We start from the raw sequence: 23717 nt of genomic DNA on the forward strand, positions 1-23717 counted from the left end.
GCGATGTGGTATTTTATAGTACATACATTTTACTACTTAACTTATATTAGTATTATTTCGTATTAGCGAGACAATATCTAGCTTATACTATTTCGAAAACAACGGAAAGATTAACAAAAACCCAGAAGTTGGATTACTTCTGCTTGTAGGGAAGGATATGCCTATGTTTTTCTTAGTTTGGACATCACTGCGCGGTGTGAAATACATAGCAAAATGTAAGACTTTGAGCATGAAAGCAACATAATTGCACTATCATTACGCAATCGCAATAACTGCATGTAGAAGGAGTATTGACGAACTGCAATGCTCATAATACTGTACATCTCTAACATTTTGAAAAATGACAAATTTGCGGGAATTTTTGACAGTTGTCAATAAAAACATCGTGAGTTGTGGATTTCGTTTCGTATAAGTTTAATTCATTGATTTTTCAAGCTTTTCTTTAATGAAATAGTATATTGTTTTTGTCAAAAGTGTAATAAAGAAAACGGTGCGTTCGATTGGTGAGTTAACAATTGTAAAAGTCAGTGGCAGCAGAAGTACATTGTTCATTTAACATGGCGCTGTGTAACGACATGTGCGGGTGATAACGCTCGTCCTTTGTCGTGCTAGTTTTCTATTTTGAGTGTAAAACATTTGTGTTGTTAATGATTTACGAGTTGCGTGTGTTTGTAACGTCGTAGGGCTGTTACATAACGGATTTTGGGTCTTGTATGTAAAGTTACGACACAGCTACTGCAATGGTGAAAACCCGTCGCAGTAATGGAGAAAACGGGGAGGTTGACGATGGGAATTACGCTATGAACGACGTGGGCATCGTGTCCAATGAGAAGGTGACGTTGTATAAGCCATTAGTTTGTTGTGCATTGGTTTGGTATCGAGGCTTTGTATAGAACACCTAGTGGCAACTTCCTGTCCCTGTTTACCCGTAGGTACATGACTGTCGCGAGTGCACGTCGATGCATGCGCTTTTAGTGCTTAATGTTGGACTTACATTATTGTTTTATGGCCACAGATGGGTTTTTTAGTGAGTCTAGTTGTACTTATTGAGTGCTTAGATTCCAAGCTACTTGTATGTGTAATTACAATGCCTTGACACAGCTATGATGTCAGAGATCTTAACTGTATGTTATATAAATACAAATGAATATCCAAATACAAGATGCAGATAGCTTACACACACTTGGTTGCATCACTCATGTCATATGAATACTGCATACTGCAGAAGTGTACTTGAATAGGATTGATATATATATTCTTATAAGAATTATGGCATCTTGGAAATGATTCTAATTATTTACTGTATGATGATATTGTTATAGAACATGTTTCATATACAGTTTATTTCTGCCTTAGATTTCTATATTGTTTTTATGTGTGGTCTGAAAATACAACAGTCAATAATGTTGTTTGTTGTTTTTCTTCTAAAATCAAGCATTCTGCACAAATGGTTTAGATTATTTAAACAGTTTAAACCTGTTCTTGACTACAGTACCGGTTTTCAAATAGTAGTTCATCTTTTAAAACATCAATGTTGAAGAGCGTGTTCGCTAACAAGAAAATCTACAAGTATATTGTTGATTAAAATACATGCAGGCAGATTATAAAAGAAACAAGAAAGAACTAACTAAAAAAAGACTACCCACAGAATTGCAACAGTGATAGTCTGATCTTAGCGTGCTCTTAAGCCTTACAGCATCTCAAAAAATATAGAATAAAAAAAAAACAATGATACAGAAAGAAAAGGCAGTGCAAAAAAATATTTTTTTATATTTCTAGTATGATGACTAGTGGTCTTACTACAAATACAGCACCACACCTTTTAACACATTTTTAGAATAAGTGGAAGTCCTTCTAGATCCCAAAATGCTATTTAGTTTTTAAAATGTTTGTCTTTACAAGTTACAAGCTTTGACTACAAGAGGTAGACAGCAAGGTTTTATAAGAAATTAGTGTTTGTTTCTTTTATATGTTCTTGAGTAAAACAGGTCATATTTTCAAAATGTGTTATGTATGACACCCAGTTTGGATTGTTGCACATTAGAAATACCTTTGGAACTTTACCTTTTGAATATTCACCTTAACATGTTACTAAGTTTCCTTAAAACTGTGATAATCTTATATTTATAGATATAAGACATGTATCCGCATGGGGTGTATGTGGTTCGAATATGTTGTTATTTTTTACATTTATTGTTGGTTATCTATAGTACCTCTATAACACCCATCGAAGAAGGTTGATAAGACCAAAAAAATGTGACAATATTACATAGAAATTACATATAAGACCTTTTCACACCATAAAAAGTTTGTATTGGTCTTATAATCATTAGCAACTGCCTGATGCCCTTGACATACTGCAAGGAATTCTCAGAACTGAAAGGCTTCAATATTTGATGCAGTAAATTCTTGCTAGTTCAGTCTTCAATTTGCACCTGAAATATAGATCTAGGTACATTTGGCCCCTATTTCCTGTGACCCAATATTATGACATGATAATCTGTGAGTTGTGGCTCAGTTTCCCCTCAGACACTAAAGCATATTAGTGTGTATACTATGCTCCCGTCCAATAATCTTTCGTTTGTATTTACTTGTCCAAATAATTTATTAGTGTTGGTAAATAATGCTGAAATATATTTAACAATTGTAGACGCCTAAGCCGTCCAATTGGACACCCCGAGAGTTGAGGAGCAGCCAGTACAAAGTAACCCGGAAGATACAACGCTGGCCTACTAAATGTGAGTAATTCTTGTGAATTTAGTAAATAAAAGGTAACAAAAGGTTCAAAAATGATTTGAACAAAAAATAATTAGTCTTCAAAGGTTTTCGAAAACTCAATTCTGTGTGTACCTGTGTGTCTCCTAGCGTCCTGTCATACCATGTCTTTGTATTAAAAGGTTTGTCAGGGAAACGCTCAGTTAGTCTCCTTTTGACACAAAAACATCACCAGTGCAACCAAGAGAAAATTATGGTTATTATTTGAAAGCCCTGTAATATCTTTGCCATCACATAGTTAAGAAATTTAATAATATTAGTAACGTTACAGATAGCCGCCGCCTACGAACGATTAAAATGCCTCGGATCGTGTTCCCCGAAAGCGATACAGAACCTGAAAAATATTCAAGGAGGTAAAGTATAAGATTTCTTACATTCTAGGGGTGCATCTACACGGTGCAAGTAGCTTGCGCATGTTGAGGCACATGCGTAGGTTACATGTATTTTAAAAACGTGCGGGTCCAACTCCTCGCGCATGTACCAAAGCAAAATACCCACCCGCGTGCTCTTGTCACTTGTGAATGTTAACTTGCTCCAGCTACATGCACCGTGTAGACCAGTGGTTCTTAACCTTTTTGACATGAGGGACCACTTTACTAAAGTTTGTCTTGCCGGGGACCACCTCATCGGTTTACCTAAATTAGCACTCATTTCTTTATTATGTATCAAAAAAAAATATCTGAATTTTTGGGTCAGTTCTACTCAAAGCTAAACGCATGTCGGCAGTTGTGTGCTAATACAATTAAAGAAAAACTTGCCTATGTAGTTTCCAATGCGCGAGCGAAGCGAGCGCGAAATTTTTATTGGACTTAAACCAAATATTACGTAAAATGTAGCCCAAACGTACTTAACTTTTTATTTGTTGACAAATGCAAAAATAAGGGCATACGGTTTCTGAATACGCGAGCGAAGCGAGCGTGAAATTTTAATTATTTTTTAAGACTCAAAACCAAAATTACGTAAAATGTAGCCCAAACATACATTTTCATGAATGGGGGGACTAGGTACGACACACCCGATACATGTACGTCCATGCGAAAACCCCCGCTCGCAATTACAAGTCGATAAAAATTAAGTTAGATAAGGTATAGCAACGTCGTCAAAGCTAAGCTTCGCGGACCACTTGGAATGCCTCCAGGGACCACCAGTGGTCCGCGGACCACCGGTTAAGAACCACTGGTGTAGACGCACCCTAAAGTTCTATCCTCACACATCAGTGCCAGTGCATCAGTGTCCGGGAGCAGACAGGAACGATTTTGTCAGGAGTCTGTCATAAGTGCTTGTAAATGCTATATGAAATAAATGATTTGACTTTGACTTCGAGTCAAAAAATGTCGGTTCATACATTATCTATGATCACGATCACATCACGTCTGTGCTCGTGGCGGAAACAAAACGTTCCTGAATTTACGAATGCCTGAACGATCCTGCCCTGTCCCTGACACGTCATTGAAGTGTGGAGATACCTCTTAATGTAGCTAGTAATTTCCATACAAATAAATAAATTAGTCTTGGAGCCTAAATAAGCATTTTACGCTATAATTGCAGATCCAGACAAGTACGCGTGTTCTTCGCCGACGACAATGACTCCACTAACAGAAGCGTGAAGATACGCCGCAGTCGCGGCCCGCGGAAGAACTACATGGAAGATAGTGAAGACAAGCCTATACAAGAGAGTAAGTGAATAGTCAAGCGAATTTATGCCTTATTGTGTTGGGGTTAGAGTAGAATTTATATTATCAATGACAACATTAAAGTGTAGCTACTGCAAATAATATTTTCGATAAAACAGTAACTTGTGTATCTAACAACCAGGTCTATTTAATATACATATGATTGGGCTGAAGTGTGGCTCCAAAAAGGTTGTTTGTCTAGCCTTTTTCAAAGTTTTTTAAGGCCTCCCTTCTGTCATTCTGTCTTAACCACAGTTACCGAGTTGCACTCCATGCCAAGAACGATTTTTAGGATTTCTAGCTTATGACTTCTAGCAACGAATGGCACGTCAAAAAATTTAAAATGCAGTAAGCCCAAACTGAATGAATAAAAACTCCAAATTATTTACTAATTCTAGATGTTAGGCGAAGCTGTCGCAAACGCAAATTGTTACACCACAACTTCAACGAGAGCTGGATCACCAACGAGCTGAAAGTGAAGGGCTATCCCGACCTGTACGGCTTTCCCGGCTCTAGCTCGTCCGACGAATTCTCTTCGGCTGACGAGGCCAGAGTCGCTAGCAAGAAACTGGTGAGAATGTTTATGTTACAAAAAATGTACAAACAGATAAAGGTAAACTACCCGGATATGGGTGACCAATCATAAAGAAAATACTATTTCTTATTAGTTACTTTGGGACGTGGATGAAACCTTAATACGATCAATGCATGAATGAATTTGATATAACATTTGCGATAGTAATTAGACCCACACCAACACTTGATAAATTGTGGTTTACTTATCTATATTGAGGGCATATGACTTCATACAAATGTTCAAACTTCAAATGTATTTGATACAGACAAATAATATTATAGTTCAAATCATTTAAAAGTCCACTCCTACAAAACATACGCACACATGCTGAATTGACTTTTTCGACGTCCAATCTGAAGCCTGTAAATGGCGTGCACAAAATGTATTTGTTTAGTAAGTTCATGTGGCTTGAATTTGTAGTAAAACGCACTATTTGCGTTCCCAGACCCGTAGTCATCCTCCTACCAATACCGACGAAGACACCCAATTGTCGCGACAGAGAAGAACTTCAGCCAGATTCAACAATAAGAAAACTAATGTACGTATGAAAATTTCAGTTAACTGTAATCCGATTTTCAAATCTCAAACACAATACATAAAATAGTTACAACAGCACAAAAAAAAGCGATATCAAAATTGGATAATTCATTTGAAAGACATTGTTCTTAGCCACAAGACCGCCCACTACATCCCCTACTTTAATTAGTCTTGAGATCTAACTGCACTTACTAAACCTTATATATCTACCTTCATCAATACAGGATGCAACAGAATCAGATTCAGATGAGGATAACAACCAAACAGTTATTGAGAAGAAACCTACAGAAGAGAACACGAAAGAAGATGATAAGATGGAGGTAGAAGTTCCCGCTAAAGATAAAGAGGATGATAAGGAAGTTAAGCAGGAGGATCAACAGCCCGTACAGGGACAGGATAGCGAAAGGTCTGTGTACAGTTCAAATAGCTCTTCTAAAGTTCCTTTTTAGTGTCCTTTCGTGTTCGTAGCGTGTAAAATACAAACCTTACAGAGAAACAATGAGGGTGGATCATCACGCTTGCTCAAGGTTAATTGGCGATTTCAGACTAAATCCGTTTTACCACAAAAACTTTTAAACGTCAGTTTATGCCTTGTCTAAAAAAATGTCAAATTATGACGTTGACATACGGTTCATTTTGCAGCCAAAATTTTATTAGACAAGTGTAAAACAGGGGTTAAAGTTTTTGTAGTAAGGCCATCTATGTTTTGACAAGATTAGATATAGTTATCGGCACGAATCTTGAGCTCTGACCTACATCTGTGCAGAAGTGATTTATTAGCAAAGAACCAATCCCGTAAGTCTAAGTATCTATCCTATTGCACAACAACGTGTGCAGTAGGATAGATAAAAAATCAATAGTTAAAGTTTGTTCAAGTAAACAAACACTGAGTAGATGAGTAGATTTTAAGAAGTTTAATTTTTCCTCGCAGTAATCAAGCCCTGACTAGGACTAGAAGGAAGGCAGCTCGCGGCAAACCTAAGAAGGATGATAGTCAACAAGAAACAGGTAAATATCAGTTTTATTATGTCAACAAAATGAAAAATGTGTTCTAAAGATTTTCATATAGGGCGTTATAAGTATATTAGGGCCTTATTAAATATATAAGGCGTTTTACGGGCTGTAAATTTAGAAATTAGAAAAGGCCGTTTTAGAAAAAAAAAACGTCTTAGTTCTAAAGGTTAATTTACCCAAGTACTAGGCTACAAGAAACAAACAATCACGGTACTTATAATCTAACTTGGCTATAATCTTTATATCAGAGTCGTCATCATCGGAGTCAGGCAGTGAGCTGACTCTCAGCCGGCAGCCGCGCCGCTCCAAGCGCACGCGCAAGCCCAAGCCCGCCTTCGTGCAGATTGCGCAAGACGAGAACCGATCTAGAGGTAACACATTCTGCATTCATTGACTAAAAAACAATGTTATTTTGCAAATAAATGATATCATTTCTGTAACAGATTCTGCATTCGCTTAATAAACGCTTCAAATGTGCTCATTGAATAAATGTAGTAGAGAATTTTTCCTTGAAAATTTTGGGAGATGGTGGTCATGATGATAACTCTATAAGAACAAAATGTATTTCTATAAATAAAAAAAGAAGTCTTCCGATTCGTTCCTTGCAAAAAAAAAAACACATATAAGCATCGAATTGAGTAACTCCTTTTTTGGGAAGTTGGTTAAAGATTAGATGAGACTGGTTATGTAACTAAGGTATCTAATGAGATTTTACTTTTCAGCAAAAACATTCACAATCAGAAAGAAACCATACTGTCTAAGAGAGAGGAAGCCCAATATTTTGCGCAGAAAGACAATCAGATGTAAGTCTTATTCTCCTTTACATAAGATTCATTTTTAAATAGCATAGTAAATATAATAAATGTATACTCTTTGCAGCACAATCACCGTCCAGTTCGACTAGCAGCAGTACATCTAGTTCAGACACGGAGGAAGATCTTAATGTGTCTATGAAAAACAAGACTAAGGGCAGGTAAGTTCGATTAAAAGCATTTTTATATCAAGACTTTATGCAAAAGTTTTGCTTCATTTGAAGAACATAATACAAAACACTAGCTAGCGTCGAAGCTACTTACCGTAGTAAGTAGTTCAAAAAACTTACTGCGGCAAGTAGTTTCGGCGGAGAAATATAGATGTCACCCGGCGATAGTTTAGCTTTCCAACACATCTTTACTTTTTCTTAAAACATTATGCATGGCACATGCAAAATCCAAACTTGTCACTCATAGAAAGTTGTTCTTATATGTATTCATATAGGATATGGTGTTTATGTTGATAATTTTATTTCCAGACAAAAGTCAAAATCAACGGATGATAAGAAGAATGACAAAGCATTGAGAGATATACAGCCTGTTGAAGTCGACGGTAGCGTTAGATTCACTTCGGTAAGTGCATAATTATTTGATGAAAATTACAAGAAAAAGGTTCAAATTCTTTCTATGTCTCATAACCACAGAACAAGAAGTGTAGAGAGAAGTTAAGAGTAATTCAATTGATCCTATATTCTACCTATATTTTACAGGTCGGAGGTTTAGAAGAACACATAAAATGCTTACGAGAAATGGTGCTTTTCCCTCTCATGTATCCAGATTTATTCCAAAAATTCAAGACGCGACCAGCCAAAGGGGTTTTGTTCCACGGCCCACCGGGTACGGGCAAGACGTTGTTAGCCCGGGCTCTAGCTAACGAATGCTCGTTGGTTGGGGGAAGGAAAGTAGCTTTCTTTATGAGGAAGGGAGCGGATTGCTTGAAGAAGTGGGTCGGAGAGAGTGAGAGACATCTCAAGCTGCTGTTCCAACAGGTGATTTGATGTTAGATTTTTTCTTTTGTTTTCTTTTGTTGTTGTAATGTCGTGTTCTTTTTGTTTTTGTTAAAAAATATTCCTATATTTTTTTATTACCTCTGCTGAAGACCAAGCTACAGTTTTCAAACTGTTCAGTCAGCTCGTGAGCATTCTCATAATAAATCGCAACCGAAAAAAAGACACATTGTCTTGCTCACGTAAGTGCTTCATAAATCTTCGCTTTGTTTTATAAAGGTTCAGGCGAGATAAGTCATTGCCAAAACAGATTGTAGTGGAAAGACTTCTTAATTTTCACATTAATAAATAAAAAGAGCTGTAATATAGAAAAATTACATCAATTTAAACCCGTTCCAATCCTCAGGCGAACAAAATGAAGCCGTCCATAATATTCTTCGACGAGATCGACGCTCTAGCACCGGTCCGCAGCGTGCGGCAGGAGCAGGTGCACACCAGCGTCGTCGGCACCCTGCTGGCCGAGATGGACGGCCTGTGTGACCGGTATGTGCTCTATTTGTAAAGTATAGTTATCGGCATGGATAATGAGCTCTCGGCGGCAGAGTGTACACTGTACACTTAAGGCAATAAACCAATAAATCACTTCTGCGCAGGTGAAGGTCAGGGCTCAATATCCTTGCCGATGATTATTATAAGGTTTAAAATGAAGCGATGAGATCGATGCTCTAGCAGCGTAGTAGCTATAGGAGTGCAGCGTTCGGCAAGAGTAGGGGTACGGTTCGTGTGACCGGTATATGCTGTGATCATTTGAACTCTATTTATAGAGCATAAGGTGTCAAATGAAACTGTGTTTGTTATACTTCGACGAGATCGACGCACTAGCGCCGGTACGCAGTGTACAGGTGGATGGCGTTGTTGTGCTGTTTTGAGCTATGTTTGTTGAATGGAAAGGTTTGAATTTTTATTGTTCATTGTAATGTTGCTGCAGCACCAATTTTTTTTATTTATTTGCATGTTATATATTGTTATCGAGCTGCACAACATATAAAACTTTCTGCAATATATTTTTCTCAGTGAATTTCTAATGACGACTGTTTACCTAATACCATAAATGGGTACGCTTGTCTGTAGCTCCGCAACGCTAAGAACTGATAGGATCAAAAACGTGTCTTGCCATTCAAAACCGAACTCTATTCCCAGAGGCGAAGTGGTGATAATCGGTGCTACAAATCGTCTCGACGCCGTCGACCCGGCGTTACGTCGCGCGGGGCGGTTCGACCGCGAGCTGCACTTCCCGCCGCCCCACGCGGCCGCAAGGAGAGATATACTCGATATATACACTAAGGACTGGCAGCCAAGACCTAGTGAAGATACGCTGGATTATCTGGCTGAAGTCACTGGGGGTTATGGAGGTAAAAACAATTTTTTTAACCTATAGGATATAGGATTTTCTAAATTAATTTTAAGAATACTTTTTTATTTACATTCGTTTCTATGAATTTTGGTTTATGTTATTCAGAAAGAAAGAAGGAAAAAACATTTATTCACACAAAACAAACGCTCACTAAATAACAGCTCAGAACATAAGAAAATAACACAAAAAATAAATAAATAGAACAGAAATGAAATAAAGCCACAATACATCATTATTTGCGCTAAAATCTCAGCATTCAGCATAAATGCTGTTGTTGCGCTCGAAAGCTCGTGACTACAGCGCTGGTTTTCAACGCTGACCCGACTACTTTGTATTGTTTCTAGGTTCCGATCTTAAAGCGCTATGTTCAGAAGCAGTGCTGAAAGCGCTGCGGAGGGTATACCCACAAGTGTACGAAAGTGAACACGCTTTGCTCATCGATGCTAAGAATGTAAGTATAAATATTATATGAACGGATTGTTAGATAATTTATATACATACAGGAAAGTGTCGCCATCTCGCTTGCGTATGTTATTTTTTCCTCATTTGTAAGATACTTTTTTGCTTGATGTGCGATTAACTTTTGGTTCTATGACAAGTTCATCTTGTAACATACCTAAATTTTGAACCAATTTTTTTTCGTTATCAATGTAGGTACTGGTGTAATGATGATGTTAAAAGAAGCTGTCTTATCATAGGTGGAAGTAACCCGTCGAGATCTCCTAGAAGCCATGCATTCACTAGTAGCGGCCGGAGCTCGTACTGCCCCGCTAGCTGCCCGACGCCTGCCCGCACACTGCGTGCCGCTGCTGCAGGCGCAAGTGCAGGCCGCCTACAGTCTGCTGCAGAACGTGTTCCCGCTCACCAGCGTCACTGAGAGGCGGTGAGTGTTGCACAATGTTCCACTCCCAGTAGCTACCCGCCACACGCCTGCCCGCACACTGCGTGCCGCTGCTGCAGGCGCAAGTGCAGGCCGCCTACAGTCTGCTGCAGAACGTGTTCCCGCTCACCAGCGTCACTGAGAGGCGGTGAGTGTTGCACAATGTTCCACTCCCAGTAGCTACCCGCCACACGCCTGCCCGCACACTGCGTGCCGCTGCTGCAGGCGCAAGTGCAGGCCGCCTACATCTGCTGCAGAACGTGTTCCCGCTCACCAGCGTCACTGAGAGGCGGTGAGTGTTGCACAATGTTCCACTCCCAGTAGCTACCCGCCACACGCCTGCCCGCACACTGCGTGCCGCTGCTGCAGGCGCAAGTGCAGGCCGCCTACATCTGCTGCAGAACGTGTTCCCGCTCACCAGCGTCACTGAGAGGCGGTGAGTGTTGCACAATGTTCCCCTACACTCCTAGTAGCTGTGGGTGAAACTACCAGTAGCTAGCAGCCAGACGCAGACACATTCCCCACCGCTGTTACAAGTGCAGATTGCAAAGAAACGTGGTGTTGTGTAACCACGCCCGCGAGAAGTTGGGGCTACTGTCATTAACTGTCACTGTGACAACGGGTCGGCACGCCGCGTCGACCGACAAGTTCTTTAATCCACACCCTCTTGTGTTGTTTTTTACATTGTACATTAATTACGTGTTTTAATTACCTTTTACCATTTATTAACTATCTATTTATTTTTTACATGATCATTTTATAAAGCCATCGGACCAGGCCGTGATAAAGAGTGCCGCTCCGTTTCCTGTCACAGTATTAGACAGAGAGCTTTTCGAAAATTCAATGACTCAAGCAAGAACACTGATTATCCTACATTGATAGGTGATTGATACTATTGATCTTTCGTTCTCTCCCTACAGGATCTGCGAGCCATCCCTCTCACAGAGTGTATTACTAATCACGGGAGAATGCGCGGAGACACACATCGCGCCGGCGTTACTCGCTCAGCTAGAGCACTGCACTGTGAAGGAGCTCAGCATGTCTACTCTGCACTCCGCGCATACGTTTACACAGGAACAGGCTTTAATATCGGTTAGTATAGGGCCTGGGGCTTATAGAACTTTGTATGATGGTATTTAGTGCATTAGTACTCAAATTGGAATTCCCTGAATGTCCCATGCGACAAGCGTTAGGCCCATAAAACCACCAAAGCGGAGCGAAGAAGCTTTTTGATTCGTGATGAATGTTTGAATGACGAAATTCTTCTCTTGTCTCTGTTTTGGTGTAGTCTGGGCTTCAGACGTGATTGCTTGACAGTTTTACGTTTTTCCCATATAATATAATTTATATATCCTCTATTTACAGGTATTTTCGGAATGTCGTCGTGCAGACCGCGGCTGCGTACTCTTCATTCGCGACGTGACACTAGTGTGGGCGACACTATCGACACTACTGCGACAGTTGTGTCGAGCTCGGGCTGCCGGGGACAACACGTTACTGCTCGCTACTGCTGACTGCCCGCATGACCAGCTGCCTATAGAGGTGAGGTATTAGTGACACTAGTGTGGGCGACACTATCGACATTACTGCGACAGTTGTGTCGAGCTCGGGCTTCCGGGGACAACACGTTACTGCTCGCTACTGCTGACTGCCCGCATGACCAGCTGCCTATAGAGGTGAGGTATTAGTGACACTAGTGTGGGCGACACTATCGACATTACTGCGACAGTTGTGTCGAGCTCGGGCTGCCGGGGACAACACGTTACTGCTCGCTACTGCTGACTGCCCGCATGAGCAGCTGCCTATAGAGGTGAGGTATTAGTGACACTAGTGTGGGCGACACTATCGACATTACTGCGACAGTTGTGTCGAGCTCGGGCTGCCGGGGACAACACATTACTTTACTGCTCGCTACTGCTGACTGCCCGCATGACCAGCTGCCTATAGAGGTGAGGTATTAGTGACACTAGTGTGGGCGACACTATCGACATTACTGCGACAGTTGTGTCGAGCTCGGGCTGCCGGGGAGAACACGTTACTGCTCGCTACTGCTGACTGCCCGCATGACTAGCTGCCTATAGAGGTGAGGTATTAGTGACACTAGTGTGGGCACTATCGATAGGTAGGTTGAAATCTGCTGTCCTTATTATGCACCCCCTATTTTTTGTCACACCAACGTGTACCTCCAACGTCCTTTAGAAGTTTTTGAGTGGAGATTTATCGAATTCCCAAGCATTCTGTTATATGACGTCATAACATCATCTAGTATATAGCATCTAGTGCTGTGTTTAAGTCGTTTTTTTTATTCGTATACTGTCCCATTATGAATATTAATTCTTCCTTACAAGAGAAGTCAAACTCATATTCGATCTGCATTTCCCAATTTTCAGTCCTTCACAATAACATACAATATTTTATTCTCCCTTACAGTTACAAGACCTATTCCCAGTCTACAAGGACTGCGTCTACAGGGTGCGTGAACCGAACGCGTCGGAAGTGATCAGCTTCCTCAAGCCGGTGCTAGCTGACGCGTTGTTAGACCCGCCGCCCGTTGAGAGTAACGAACCGCCGCCTCCGTTGCCTAGAGGTAAGAATTTTACTTCTTTTTCCATTGTCCGATGGCTAGTAAAAATAATTGGTTTTATTTACAAGTAGTGAGTTTATTGACATAGATCTCATAGTCAAAATTTAGCGAACGAAAGCAAAACGAATCGTTTCTTGTTTATTAAGAACCAGGCATGAATTATGCAAAATTTGAGATAGGTATATTGTACTATGTACTTGTACCTATATTAAGGATAGGCAAAATACGGTATATTGTTTGTAAGAAGCTTGAAGGTGTACTTTTTACAATAACAATGTTTCTTTTTCTATTTCGATTTACAGACAACTTGAGCACATAGATTTGAAAACCTTAAAAAAAATACTAAATAAAATGTACACTCATTGCCATGTCACGCTCATTTATCTCAAATACATGAAAGACATGGTTTTTAGTCATGGATTTATTTCACAAATAAATCTTTTATTCGCAGCCCCTCCACCCCCACCGCCGCGGGAGACGGCAGAAGAAGTAACTCGGCGCAAGCGCAAAGAGGACTACAAGCTGCGCGAGCTGCGGATATTCCTGCGAGACATCTGCCGCAAGCTCGCCTCCAACAGGCGCTTCTATAAGTTCACTAAACCTGTGGATTTGGAGGAGGTAAGATGTGCATTTAACATAGAATTACCTCGGTTGTAGGAAAGGCCTTTGCACATCCAGGGCACGGTATTGGTTGAATAAAAAAATAGACTTGCCTGTAGTGATAAGTCTGTATAACAAGTACAACTTTGTGGTTTTGGCCCAAAACTAAGTGTCTGTTCCGAAAAATATGAGATTCATCCTGATAAGTTGTTAGTTTGTAATCCTTTATCATACCTATATATTCCATTTGCATAACTTTTCTACTATATTTTCAGGCAATCTTCCCTTTTGTGCTCTTGCAACTAAATAATATCCTCTATCCAGGTTTAAACATAAATGTGTATACTTAAAACCCACTTTCCTCTTCCAGGTAACAGACTACCTAGACATTGTCACTCAGCCGATGGACTTGGAAACAATGATGACGAAAGTCGACATGCACAAGTACAACTGCGCGAAGGAGTTCCTGGATGATATCGACCTCATTTGTGCCAACGCGCTTGAGTATAACCCTGACAGGTAATCAAAGTCAAAGGTTTTTATGCCTTATTAACTTATACAGACCTATTACAGGTTCTTACAATAGGTGAAATGATGGGTGCACGGTTCCAAGAAGTGGGTCTCATGGAAATTATTTTATTCTAGTGTTTCTGACAATTTTTTGGATAAGTTTAATTACACAGAATTTTCGTACACAGGATTATGAATTCTTCAGGATATTTTTTTTTCTCTGGCTGCAAGAAATGACTTATTACATTTACTTTTAAACCAGCACAGGAGTTTCATATTGTTTTCTATGATTTAACGCCATAATTGATTGTATTAATATTGTCTTTGTCCTGACAATTAAATCGAGATAAATCGATTTTATTTTTTCTATCGATAATTGATTTATTTATTTGGTTAATTTTTATCGACAACAAGCTACTTCAGTCTACCACTGTACATAGCAATGGTGTACCAGAGCTTTTCTATTAATTTTATAATTTATTTTTAACGTGTTTTCTTTCCACATTCCCCGGCGCCAATCAAAGGGCTAGAGGGATGTATAGGTATGAGCAAAACCAACGCTTTTTAAAACGTATAGCACATTTGATAGAATATATTTTATCATTATACATTTATGTACTTATATTGCTGATATTTGAATATACACCCGGACTTTTTAATGGTTTTAGTGATGTGGCTATTCGATATTACGTTCTTATTGGTATCGATATATGATATGATATGTGATGAATAAGTTTGGATCCGTTATCTAAACTGACGGAACGAATATGTACCCAGTTGCAGCATCATCATCATCCTCCGAGCCTTTTCCCAAACTATGTTGGGGTCGGCTTCCAGTCTAACCGGATTCAGCTGAGTACCAGTGCTTTACAAGAAGCGACTGCCTATCTGACCTCCTCAACCCAGTTACCCGGGCAACCCGATACCCCTTGGTTAGACTGGTGTCAGACTTACTGGCTTCTGACTACCCGTAACGACTGCCAAGGATGTTCAATGACAGCCGGGACCTACAGTTTAACGTGCCATCCGAAACACAGTCATTGGTGTCTAAGATATACTTAGAAAGTACATACAAACTTAGAAAAGTTGCATTGGTACTTGCCTGACCTGGAATCGAACCCGCGCCCTCATACTCGAGAGGTTGGTTCTTTGTCCACTAGGCCACCACGACTTCACGTACCCAGTTGCAGCATATAATAAAATAAAATCACTCTAGTAAAAGAAGTTTTTTTGCAAAATTTTTGTTTGATTTATCGACTAAATGCGTTTCGATAAATCGTGTCACAGCACTAAAATGTAAAACTTCCGTGTGTACCACAACCTCTAACCTTTTGTCCGGTAATTGTAATATTTCGGACAATTCGCATGTAGACATATCTAGCATGTACGTAGTTTAGATCGTAACTAATATAATCATAATCATAGATAGCGATAAGTATATTATGTAAGCTTAGACTTATATTTAGTACTAATTATCGAATAGTTTAATGAGACTAATTCTTTGAAAGTAAATAGAATTGGTTTCATTTGCATTAAATACAATATTATGAGTCATGTGCCTAATATATTGTTTATCAAGAAATAGCGCGTACTCGCTGCACAGCATAGTAACTAATACTTAATAATAATAACCTATAGGAGCTATATTATTTCGAAGGTAAACTTAGAACAAAATAGGTTTAATTACAAGTCTTGAACAGAGTGAACATTCTGCAAATACTTAAACAATTACAAATAATCAACCTTTTTTTATCAAGTACTTTTTACTCTATCCAAGACTGGCACTCAACTCCCGAACCATGCCACACAAAAATTGAAAAAAGAACATTCCATTTTCAAACACAGAACGTCATCAGACAAGCAGATACGCCACGAAGCTTGTTCGTTACGCGATCACGCGCATGCGCTCATTGACGTGGAAATGGACAGCGACTTCGAGTTAGAATGTCAGGAAATTGCTAAGAGAAGACAGGAGGAGGGCAATATGGCCGACAATGATCTGCCCGATTTTATTTGTACGGCTTCTAATTTACGTAAGTGTTACTTGTAAGTTATTGTTGTTTTGTAAAAGTCTAGTTAAAATGGGTACACTACCTCATAAGTTTAAAACTTACCATAAAATAACACTAAATCAAGGCAAGGCGAGACAAACCTTATGATATTGGAATAAAGTTCAGTTTTAATTGTATTATTCTCAATCAATCGATGCGCACTCTTATATAGTGTATGCTCATGTGCCGACTCGAAGCCTAAAAGGTTCTTGTACGTGACATGTATAAAATAATGTAACAATTTTTTAAAAGGATACAAACATACAGGTTACATACATAACATTCAAATAAAGGATATAAATAGTGTTGATCAACTTGATAACATATGCGTAAAAATTTACTTTACAGATCACTTCGACTCTATAGTGAGTGAAAAGTCGCGGACGCCACAGAACGGCGACAAGAGCGATCCCCACTCAGCCAAGCGCAAGCGTAGACGGATGAACGCCTGGTCGAAGGGACTGGTTGTGAAGCGAGCTAAGACTTCTAAGGTATGTTGTGTGAAACATAGTATTCTTATTACTTATAGGGGCCTATTACAGGCACTATATCCGCATTAGCTGTCAACTGTGAACTGATTTTGCTAGTGTTACACTTAATTTATTAATTTTTTGAGTGTGTTGTTTAAGCAGCTCGTTATTCCAATCAGTTGCGATTACAAACTTGCGGATATTGTTCGATGTCTATTTATTTCGTCCAGCAGTCAATCGATGTTCGAAGACGATTTATCATTGGTATCTCCATGGAATTACGGTTTTATTTCATCCTCATACCTCAATTCATTCATTCATGTCTTCTCATATACTACTCTTTCTGAAGTTGTCTTTATTAATACTACGTTATTGGTTACTGAAGTATTCTATTGTACCCACAGAACTTCAAAGACTCAAGCATGGCGATAACAGACGAGGAATCCAAAGAGAACAAACCTATCACATCGACCCCGCTGCCCAACGGCGAGGTGTCCACATCGTCTGCGTCGGACGACGACGCCCCGCTGCGTCGCCCACAGGATAACGATACCATGTTCAATATTAGCGCCCAGAGTGTTGTTAATAATCATGTTTTGGAAAGGTTTGTTATTCGTTTTACATGTGACGTAACAGCTGCGTGATGTTGTGTATGAATGTTACGTAATGGCGTCCAGGTCCAGGTCAATTGTCGGCCACGGCAGCTGTTGTCATTTAAGGAGATCAGCCGGCTGCGCAGGTCATGCAGTACACAAGCATTTGCGCAGACACAGGTGCATTCACTATTCCCTAACTCTCATATACAAATGTAATGAGAGAAAAAAATATAAATTTAATGTAGGAAACTCTTACTTTGTCCCAAATTAATTTACATTGTGTTTCGTCGCATTCATTTGCATTTAACTCTTAGTTGTTTATATTCGTACCAGTTTTTAAGTAAACAAATGAATTGTTATTTACAGTCCTACGAAGTCATCAGAAAAAACGCCGTCAAAGACATCACCAAAGAAGAGGAATTCAGGTCACGATCATTCGAGCGGAGGTAAGTGCTCATTCATTTTTTAACTAGTTAGATTAATTAAATAACCCTTTATTTTCGAATCAATATCTTAAAAAAACTTGTCTTATTTTCAGACACGGAGAAAGTACTGATAAACAAGACTGAGTTAGATAACGTTGTATATAAGAACGCGAAGTCATTACGAATGATCGGGCTCGAAGCTCTCTTAGACTTGCACGCACAAATGTCACACGTCGTCCACACGTATTCCACAAAGCACGACAGAACCAAGTTACCGCAGGAACTTCACGCCACTGTCACGAGGTACTTGCAGCACGCGAAGAAATGAACATCATGTATAATTGGCAGGACTTGTAAATTGTAAGTTAAAAACTTAAGTTTGTTGAAAGCCTGGTTAAATGTACAAATGAGGTCTGAAGGCGTAGAGTAGTGTTGTTCATCTGAATGTTTGAGGATGATTTGAAAAAAGAACAATTTTTGACGTTTTTCTGTTAGGTTTTTGTTTTATTATGACGTAGGACTAGAGGTGTTGTTGAGAAGGACTCGCTTAGATATAGGCTCGTTTACACTAGTTCGAGTAACTTTGAACCGTGGTCGTCAAACGATTCTGTGTTTGCAAGGGAACTCGACCTAGTGTAAACGAAGCATGGCAGGTTGTGAACACATCTTATGACCGAGCGAGATTTATTTATATTGAATACGAATAGTAACATTGCTTTTTGCGGCAGCAGCTTTTTGTAACAAAAACAAAAAAAAAAAACATTTTTACGTTTCAAATTACACCTAGGTTGTTTACGTAATACTTTAACATCGAAATGGTCATTGGTATCGATAAATTTTAAGCGATATCTTGACATTTTATCGATAATAATCGGTAGGATTTCTAGTATCGGTTTACCATTAGTATTAACTGCCATCAGTATAGTTCTTAGATGGATCGAAATTTGGAATATCACATTCCATATTTTTACGAATTTGATCATATCTTAAGCGCCCCGTTTACCTAAAGAATTAGGAACATTGCGTACATTATTTATTTATTAATAACTTAATACATAAACCAATTGGCTTGAATACATATTAAAAAAAGATTCGTATCATCTCTATTTAGTCATTGAGATATTCAAAATTTTAAGAGAAACCGTCTTTCCTTACAACGTAGACGCGGCGCTTAAAGGTGGGTACAGACATACTGTTCACATCACCAATTACTGCACTTTACATACACAGTTCTTCAGTATGTATGTGCCCACCCTAACTTCGATAAATAATTAAGACGAGTGTTGTGGTCCTGTAATACGGACATTTACCGATCACTGCCTAAATTGGCTTTGCGATTATATTATATTAAAATGCATTTCTCAACTGATCCCATCGGGCACCGATAAATTATCGGACCGATTTACACATTATCGGATGTCCGATTGAAGGATAGGAGGAACGCTCTGAGTGTGGTTGATGTGTGACGGGCGATGCAAATCTGACGAAAATCTGATAAAAGCTAGTTGAAAAAGAACTTTGTGTCATAAGTATAAGGTTGAGAATTGAATTGAAAAAATTAACAATAGTGATCTTGTTTATTGTGAACAAATTTAACTCTTATGTGTTACGTAATATGGATGTATTTTGGATGAATGTTTCGTCAGATTTGTTTCGTCCAAATAATAGTCGAATATTAACCATTCCTAATGAGCCAAATTGTGAGTGAGATTATCAATATTTAATGTCTGATTGAAATGCTATTGGTTTCGATAGATTTTGCTGGTAAAATGTACAGGTGGTTTACAGCTTTGGGCGAACAGTGCTAAAGCTCGTATTGTCTATAAGATTGGAGACAACGCCATCTGCCGTCTAGATTTAGAACATGGATCAGTATTAATTACTATGAATTATCTTGCATTTTATAATCTAGTGTAACATTTAGAACAATTATAATTAGTAATATATTTTAATAAAATATTATTGCATATCTTCTTTATCACTGCCATTTTATTCGTACTTAATCGCCATGTTTACATCTATTTGACAAAAGATGGCGTTGTTCACAGCTATTGAAAATAATGTTTTAAAATCTTCTAAAATCGCTTCAGAATGGGTACAATTTCTTCTGATTACGGACTGAACATATGAGCATCTACAGTCAGAAAAAATCATTTTTCCGTATGTCCAATAGCATTTCAATGAGACGCCTAGGTTAGGTTTAAAACTAAACAAGTAAAAGCCCGCTGGTCTGTGATATGTACAGAAGGTTTATATAACATGTATATACGTCACTATATGCTTCGTGTCCGATAGATGCGCGCTTTACTACATACTAAGATTGACCCACCCGCGCCTATTCGACTGGTCGAGAACAAATCTATAAAAAAGTGTTATTAACTAGAAATATATCTGTGTATTTAAGACATATAGTAATTATAAAAACCGACTTCAAATTGCTCATGCAAAGCCTTACAATATAAATTAAATACGTGTGCGCAAAAATAGTCGTAATTTTATTGTTTAATAATACAAACAGCCAATCGAATAGGTCGCGTGTCTCAATACAAAACTCCTATTAAAATAAACTATTGAGAATTAAATTCATAGTCCGTTAGTACCCAAAATTATAAACAATTTGGCTTTTTAGGTGTGAAATTAAGAAAGAAAAAAAAAAACGAAATTTATGCACTGATTTGCGAGTTTTAAAAACAGATTTACCAAATAAGCTGAACTAACGTATCTTGCTTAATTTAGGATAAGGTTGTACTAACGTTAACGTAACTTAAGATATATTTTTTCATTCACGTTGAATTAATTTCATATTTAAATTATTATTGGTTTATCTGTGACGTTATTGTGGAATTGTGTCCGAGTTGGGCGATGTTGGAATGTTTGAAATAATCGGAGTATTGATGTTGTTTAGATAGCAAATGTTTAGATGTAATGTATAGACATTATCTCGTGTTTGGGGAGTCATTGATTCGTAAGGTACAAAACCGTCTATTTCAATTAAGGTGTTATTCTAATAGATCAAAATGTCACATTTTAATTTGATATTGTACCTCTTCGGAGGAATATTCAACATCTTATGAACAAGTAATGCGATCTATTAGGTTGATACAATTATTAAGTGACGTACGTTGTTGTAAGTTTGTCTAAGTTGAAGTTATAATAAACGTTTACTACTTAAACGATAACAAATTGGATTAATTGAGTAAATAAAATGTATAACGAATTGTGGTACGATTTGATTTGCACACTACAATTATAAAGTTTAGAGAAAGTGAACTTTAAGTACTTCGCAATAAGGTATAAAATTGAGTGTGCAAATCAGATTCTGCCGAAAAGACAGGGAAATGATTAGAAAATGTTAAGACGTAAATACGATCATAAACGTTAGTGAATATTTCATGATTATAAATCGTAATCGAATTGGTATGTACGAAATTGATCCTTATTTCTATGGCATAAGTTTTCAAAAATGCAGTAAAAATTTTATTCGAACGTTTGTTTCACAAAATATTGTGTACGTAATTGCATGCATTTGTTGCTCTATATTATCAATTCTGACTTAATTAATATGATGCAGATTTTAGCTTTATTTTAGCGATACTGCAGTTTGAAGCCTTTTAAAAAACTTGGAATCCTCCTTACTTATAAAGTATGCACTCAGTATGATCGATGTTTATTTTATTATTTACCTACAGTAAAGGGATACATTTTAAAAACTCTTATTTATGCAGTATTTTTTATTAACAATGAAATGATTATTTTATATAATAAAATTGATTTGCGGAATCGAATTAAAAAGTTTTAATGCCACATGACTTATAATTAAGGAGGCAAAATTACTATTATTTTTAGTACTTAAAAATACTTCAATTATGTATATTTACTTATGTATTTATGTAACATTTCTTCAGTAATGTATTTATGATAAAATTTAAATAGTATTTATCGAATAATTGATACAAAGCCGTGTGATATTGATGGAATAAACAGCATATAGTTGATATGTTAGACAAAATAGTTACCTCAAAACTTTCCGTACCCCGTTAACTTCTTGAGATTCAAAAGGGCGTAAGTGTCATTGGCCATCATGGTTCTTACGTCGTTTTAATTTCGAAGAAGTGTGCAATTTTTTACTGGTCAAGATAATATTGTAAAGAGGTTGTTAATGTAAGTAAAGGGGGTGGGATTATTAGTTTAATCTGTGACCTAAAGTAATGTTATATGGTTGATTTGCCTACAAAAAAGCTGTAAGTATAGAGATACAGAGCCAGCTGTTGTTCAGTTGGCCAAATGGGAACTAACATTTGACAGAAATTTATGTCAGTACTCCCAGATTCGCAGTGTAACGCAGGTGTACCTTATACAATTCAGCTACATAGGTCTTGTAACACAATATTGGAAATATAGGCTTGTGACGTGCAATGCTGGCTATACGTACCTTCTAAATGCGTGTATATCAATGAACGTGCCTCCACAATTGGTGATAAAAAACTCGAATAAAATTAAATTGCTTTATTTATTTTCTTTAGATCACAGGTTAAACTGAACCGATAGTTATTCAATAGATAGAATTTCATACAAAAATATAAAATTGTAAGACAGATTATTAAAAAAATGTGTGTAAAATGAATAAAATTGCTTGCATTTGCTCAATGTGGAGTATCTACGATGTTTGTAAGCGCTCACAGTATCCACCGTTCGATTAGTGTATAATTTTGTATTTATAAAATCATATTTAAATTGAAAATAAAAGGGTATGATTTCATGTGATATCGAATATTTTGTATTATTGATGTTCCCTTGCATGCCTTTTTATGTCTTCTCATTTTGTGTCCCACTATTTTTTAAAATAAAAGATCTTATATCAATTGCAGATAGGTCTTTTCACTTAAATGACAAAACAAGAGACATATCAAGCTCGTGAGAATTGATGTCATGATCTAGACACACGGCAGTGTGTCCGCCAAGTTCGAGCAAAAAAAGCGACACACCAGCCGTGGGTTATATTACACGAACCATTTCGGGCCAAATTCGACCCCCCTGTAACTCAAAATCTATTTTATTTATGCATATCAAATTTCTAGTATCTGTTGAGACCCCCTCACTTATCTAAAATACAAAATTTCATTAATATACCTATTGTAGGTCTTGAGATATTGACGTCAGAAAATAGCTATTTTTACTATACACTCACTGACTGACTGATTCACTGACTCACTCATCAAAAACCTAGACCACTTCCAATGGTCGTATTGACTTGAAATTTGGCATGGAGGTAGGTCTTTATGTCAAGGTAAAGGGAAAAATCTGAAAATGGCCAAGTGTGAGTCGGTTTCAAAATAATGAAGGTGTTTTATACCCGGTGTAAATTTATACCCCTAAGGAACTAAAACTACTAAATTTATCTATATTTATATAATATATCTTCGAATGGTACAAAGGTTTGTATTTAGTCAAAGTAAAGTAAAAATCTGAAAACGGCCAAGTGTGAATCACTTTCGAAAATAACGAATGTGTAACTTTGATCCACGAACATAATATATGATAACATGTCATGTCAGTCAGTTGGTAAATCTAGTCCATTTATTTAATCTAGTTCATTTCTTTGTAAGAAACATAGTGCATATAAAAAAATCTAAAAGATAGTATAAATGAGACATTTCTTTAACTAACTTCATCATAAGAAAAAATAAAAATAAACAACCTTACAAAAATAAATGAAATCCCACCCAAAACAAAAATGTGAAAGACTGCCAAGTTCTATAATATGGGAATGCTTCGCCTATAAAAGAAGTGAGATCTGAATAAGTACCAAGTTCCATACACATACCTCAGTAAAAAATAGATGCTTTTTAATT

General features: G+C 37.7%; 1 protein-coding gene across 2 annotated transcripts; it reads left to right on the forward strand.

Moving 5' to 3' along the window:
• The first annotated feature begins 365 nt into the window (after nt 1-365).
• LOC124638788 (ATPase family AAA domain-containing protein 2-like) lies at nt 366-22636 on the forward strand. 2 transcript variants are annotated; one of them, XM_047175886.1, is made up of 27 exons: nt 366-503; nt 2651-2738; nt 3047-3128; nt 4324-4451; nt 4847-5019; nt 5471-5563; nt 5787-5968; nt 6494-6570; nt 6825-6947; nt 7299-7379; nt 7456-7549; nt 7868-7961; nt 8099-8377; nt 8742-8878; nt 9536-9747; nt 10094-10200; nt 10448-10632; nt 11550-11721; nt 11995-12171; nt 13060-13216; nt 13665-13831; nt 14184-14332; nt 16169-16356; nt 16723-16865; nt 17249-17448; nt 17807-17886; nt 17979-22636. In XM_047175886.1, exons 3-27 carry the CDS (start codon nt 3073-3075, stop codon nt 18191-18193), a joined length of 3669 nt encoding a protein of 1222 aa, XP_047031842.1. In that variant the 5' UTR covers nt 366-503; nt 2651-2738; nt 3047-3072; the 3' UTR covers nt 18194-22636. The 2 variants fall into 2 exon arrangements, with proteins under 2 accessions (XP_047031842.1, XP_047031841.1); XM_047175885.1 differs by having other exon boundaries at nt 372-833.
• Nucleotides 22637-23717: the final 1081 nt, after the last annotated feature.

Source organism: Helicoverpa zea, chromosome 18 (assembly GCF_022581195.2).
Source record: "Helicoverpa zea isolate HzStark_Cry1AcR chromosome 18, ilHelZeax1.1, whole genome shotgun sequence".
Classification (NCBI taxonomy): Eukaryota; Metazoa; Arthropoda; class Insecta; order Lepidoptera; family Noctuidae; genus Helicoverpa; species Helicoverpa zea.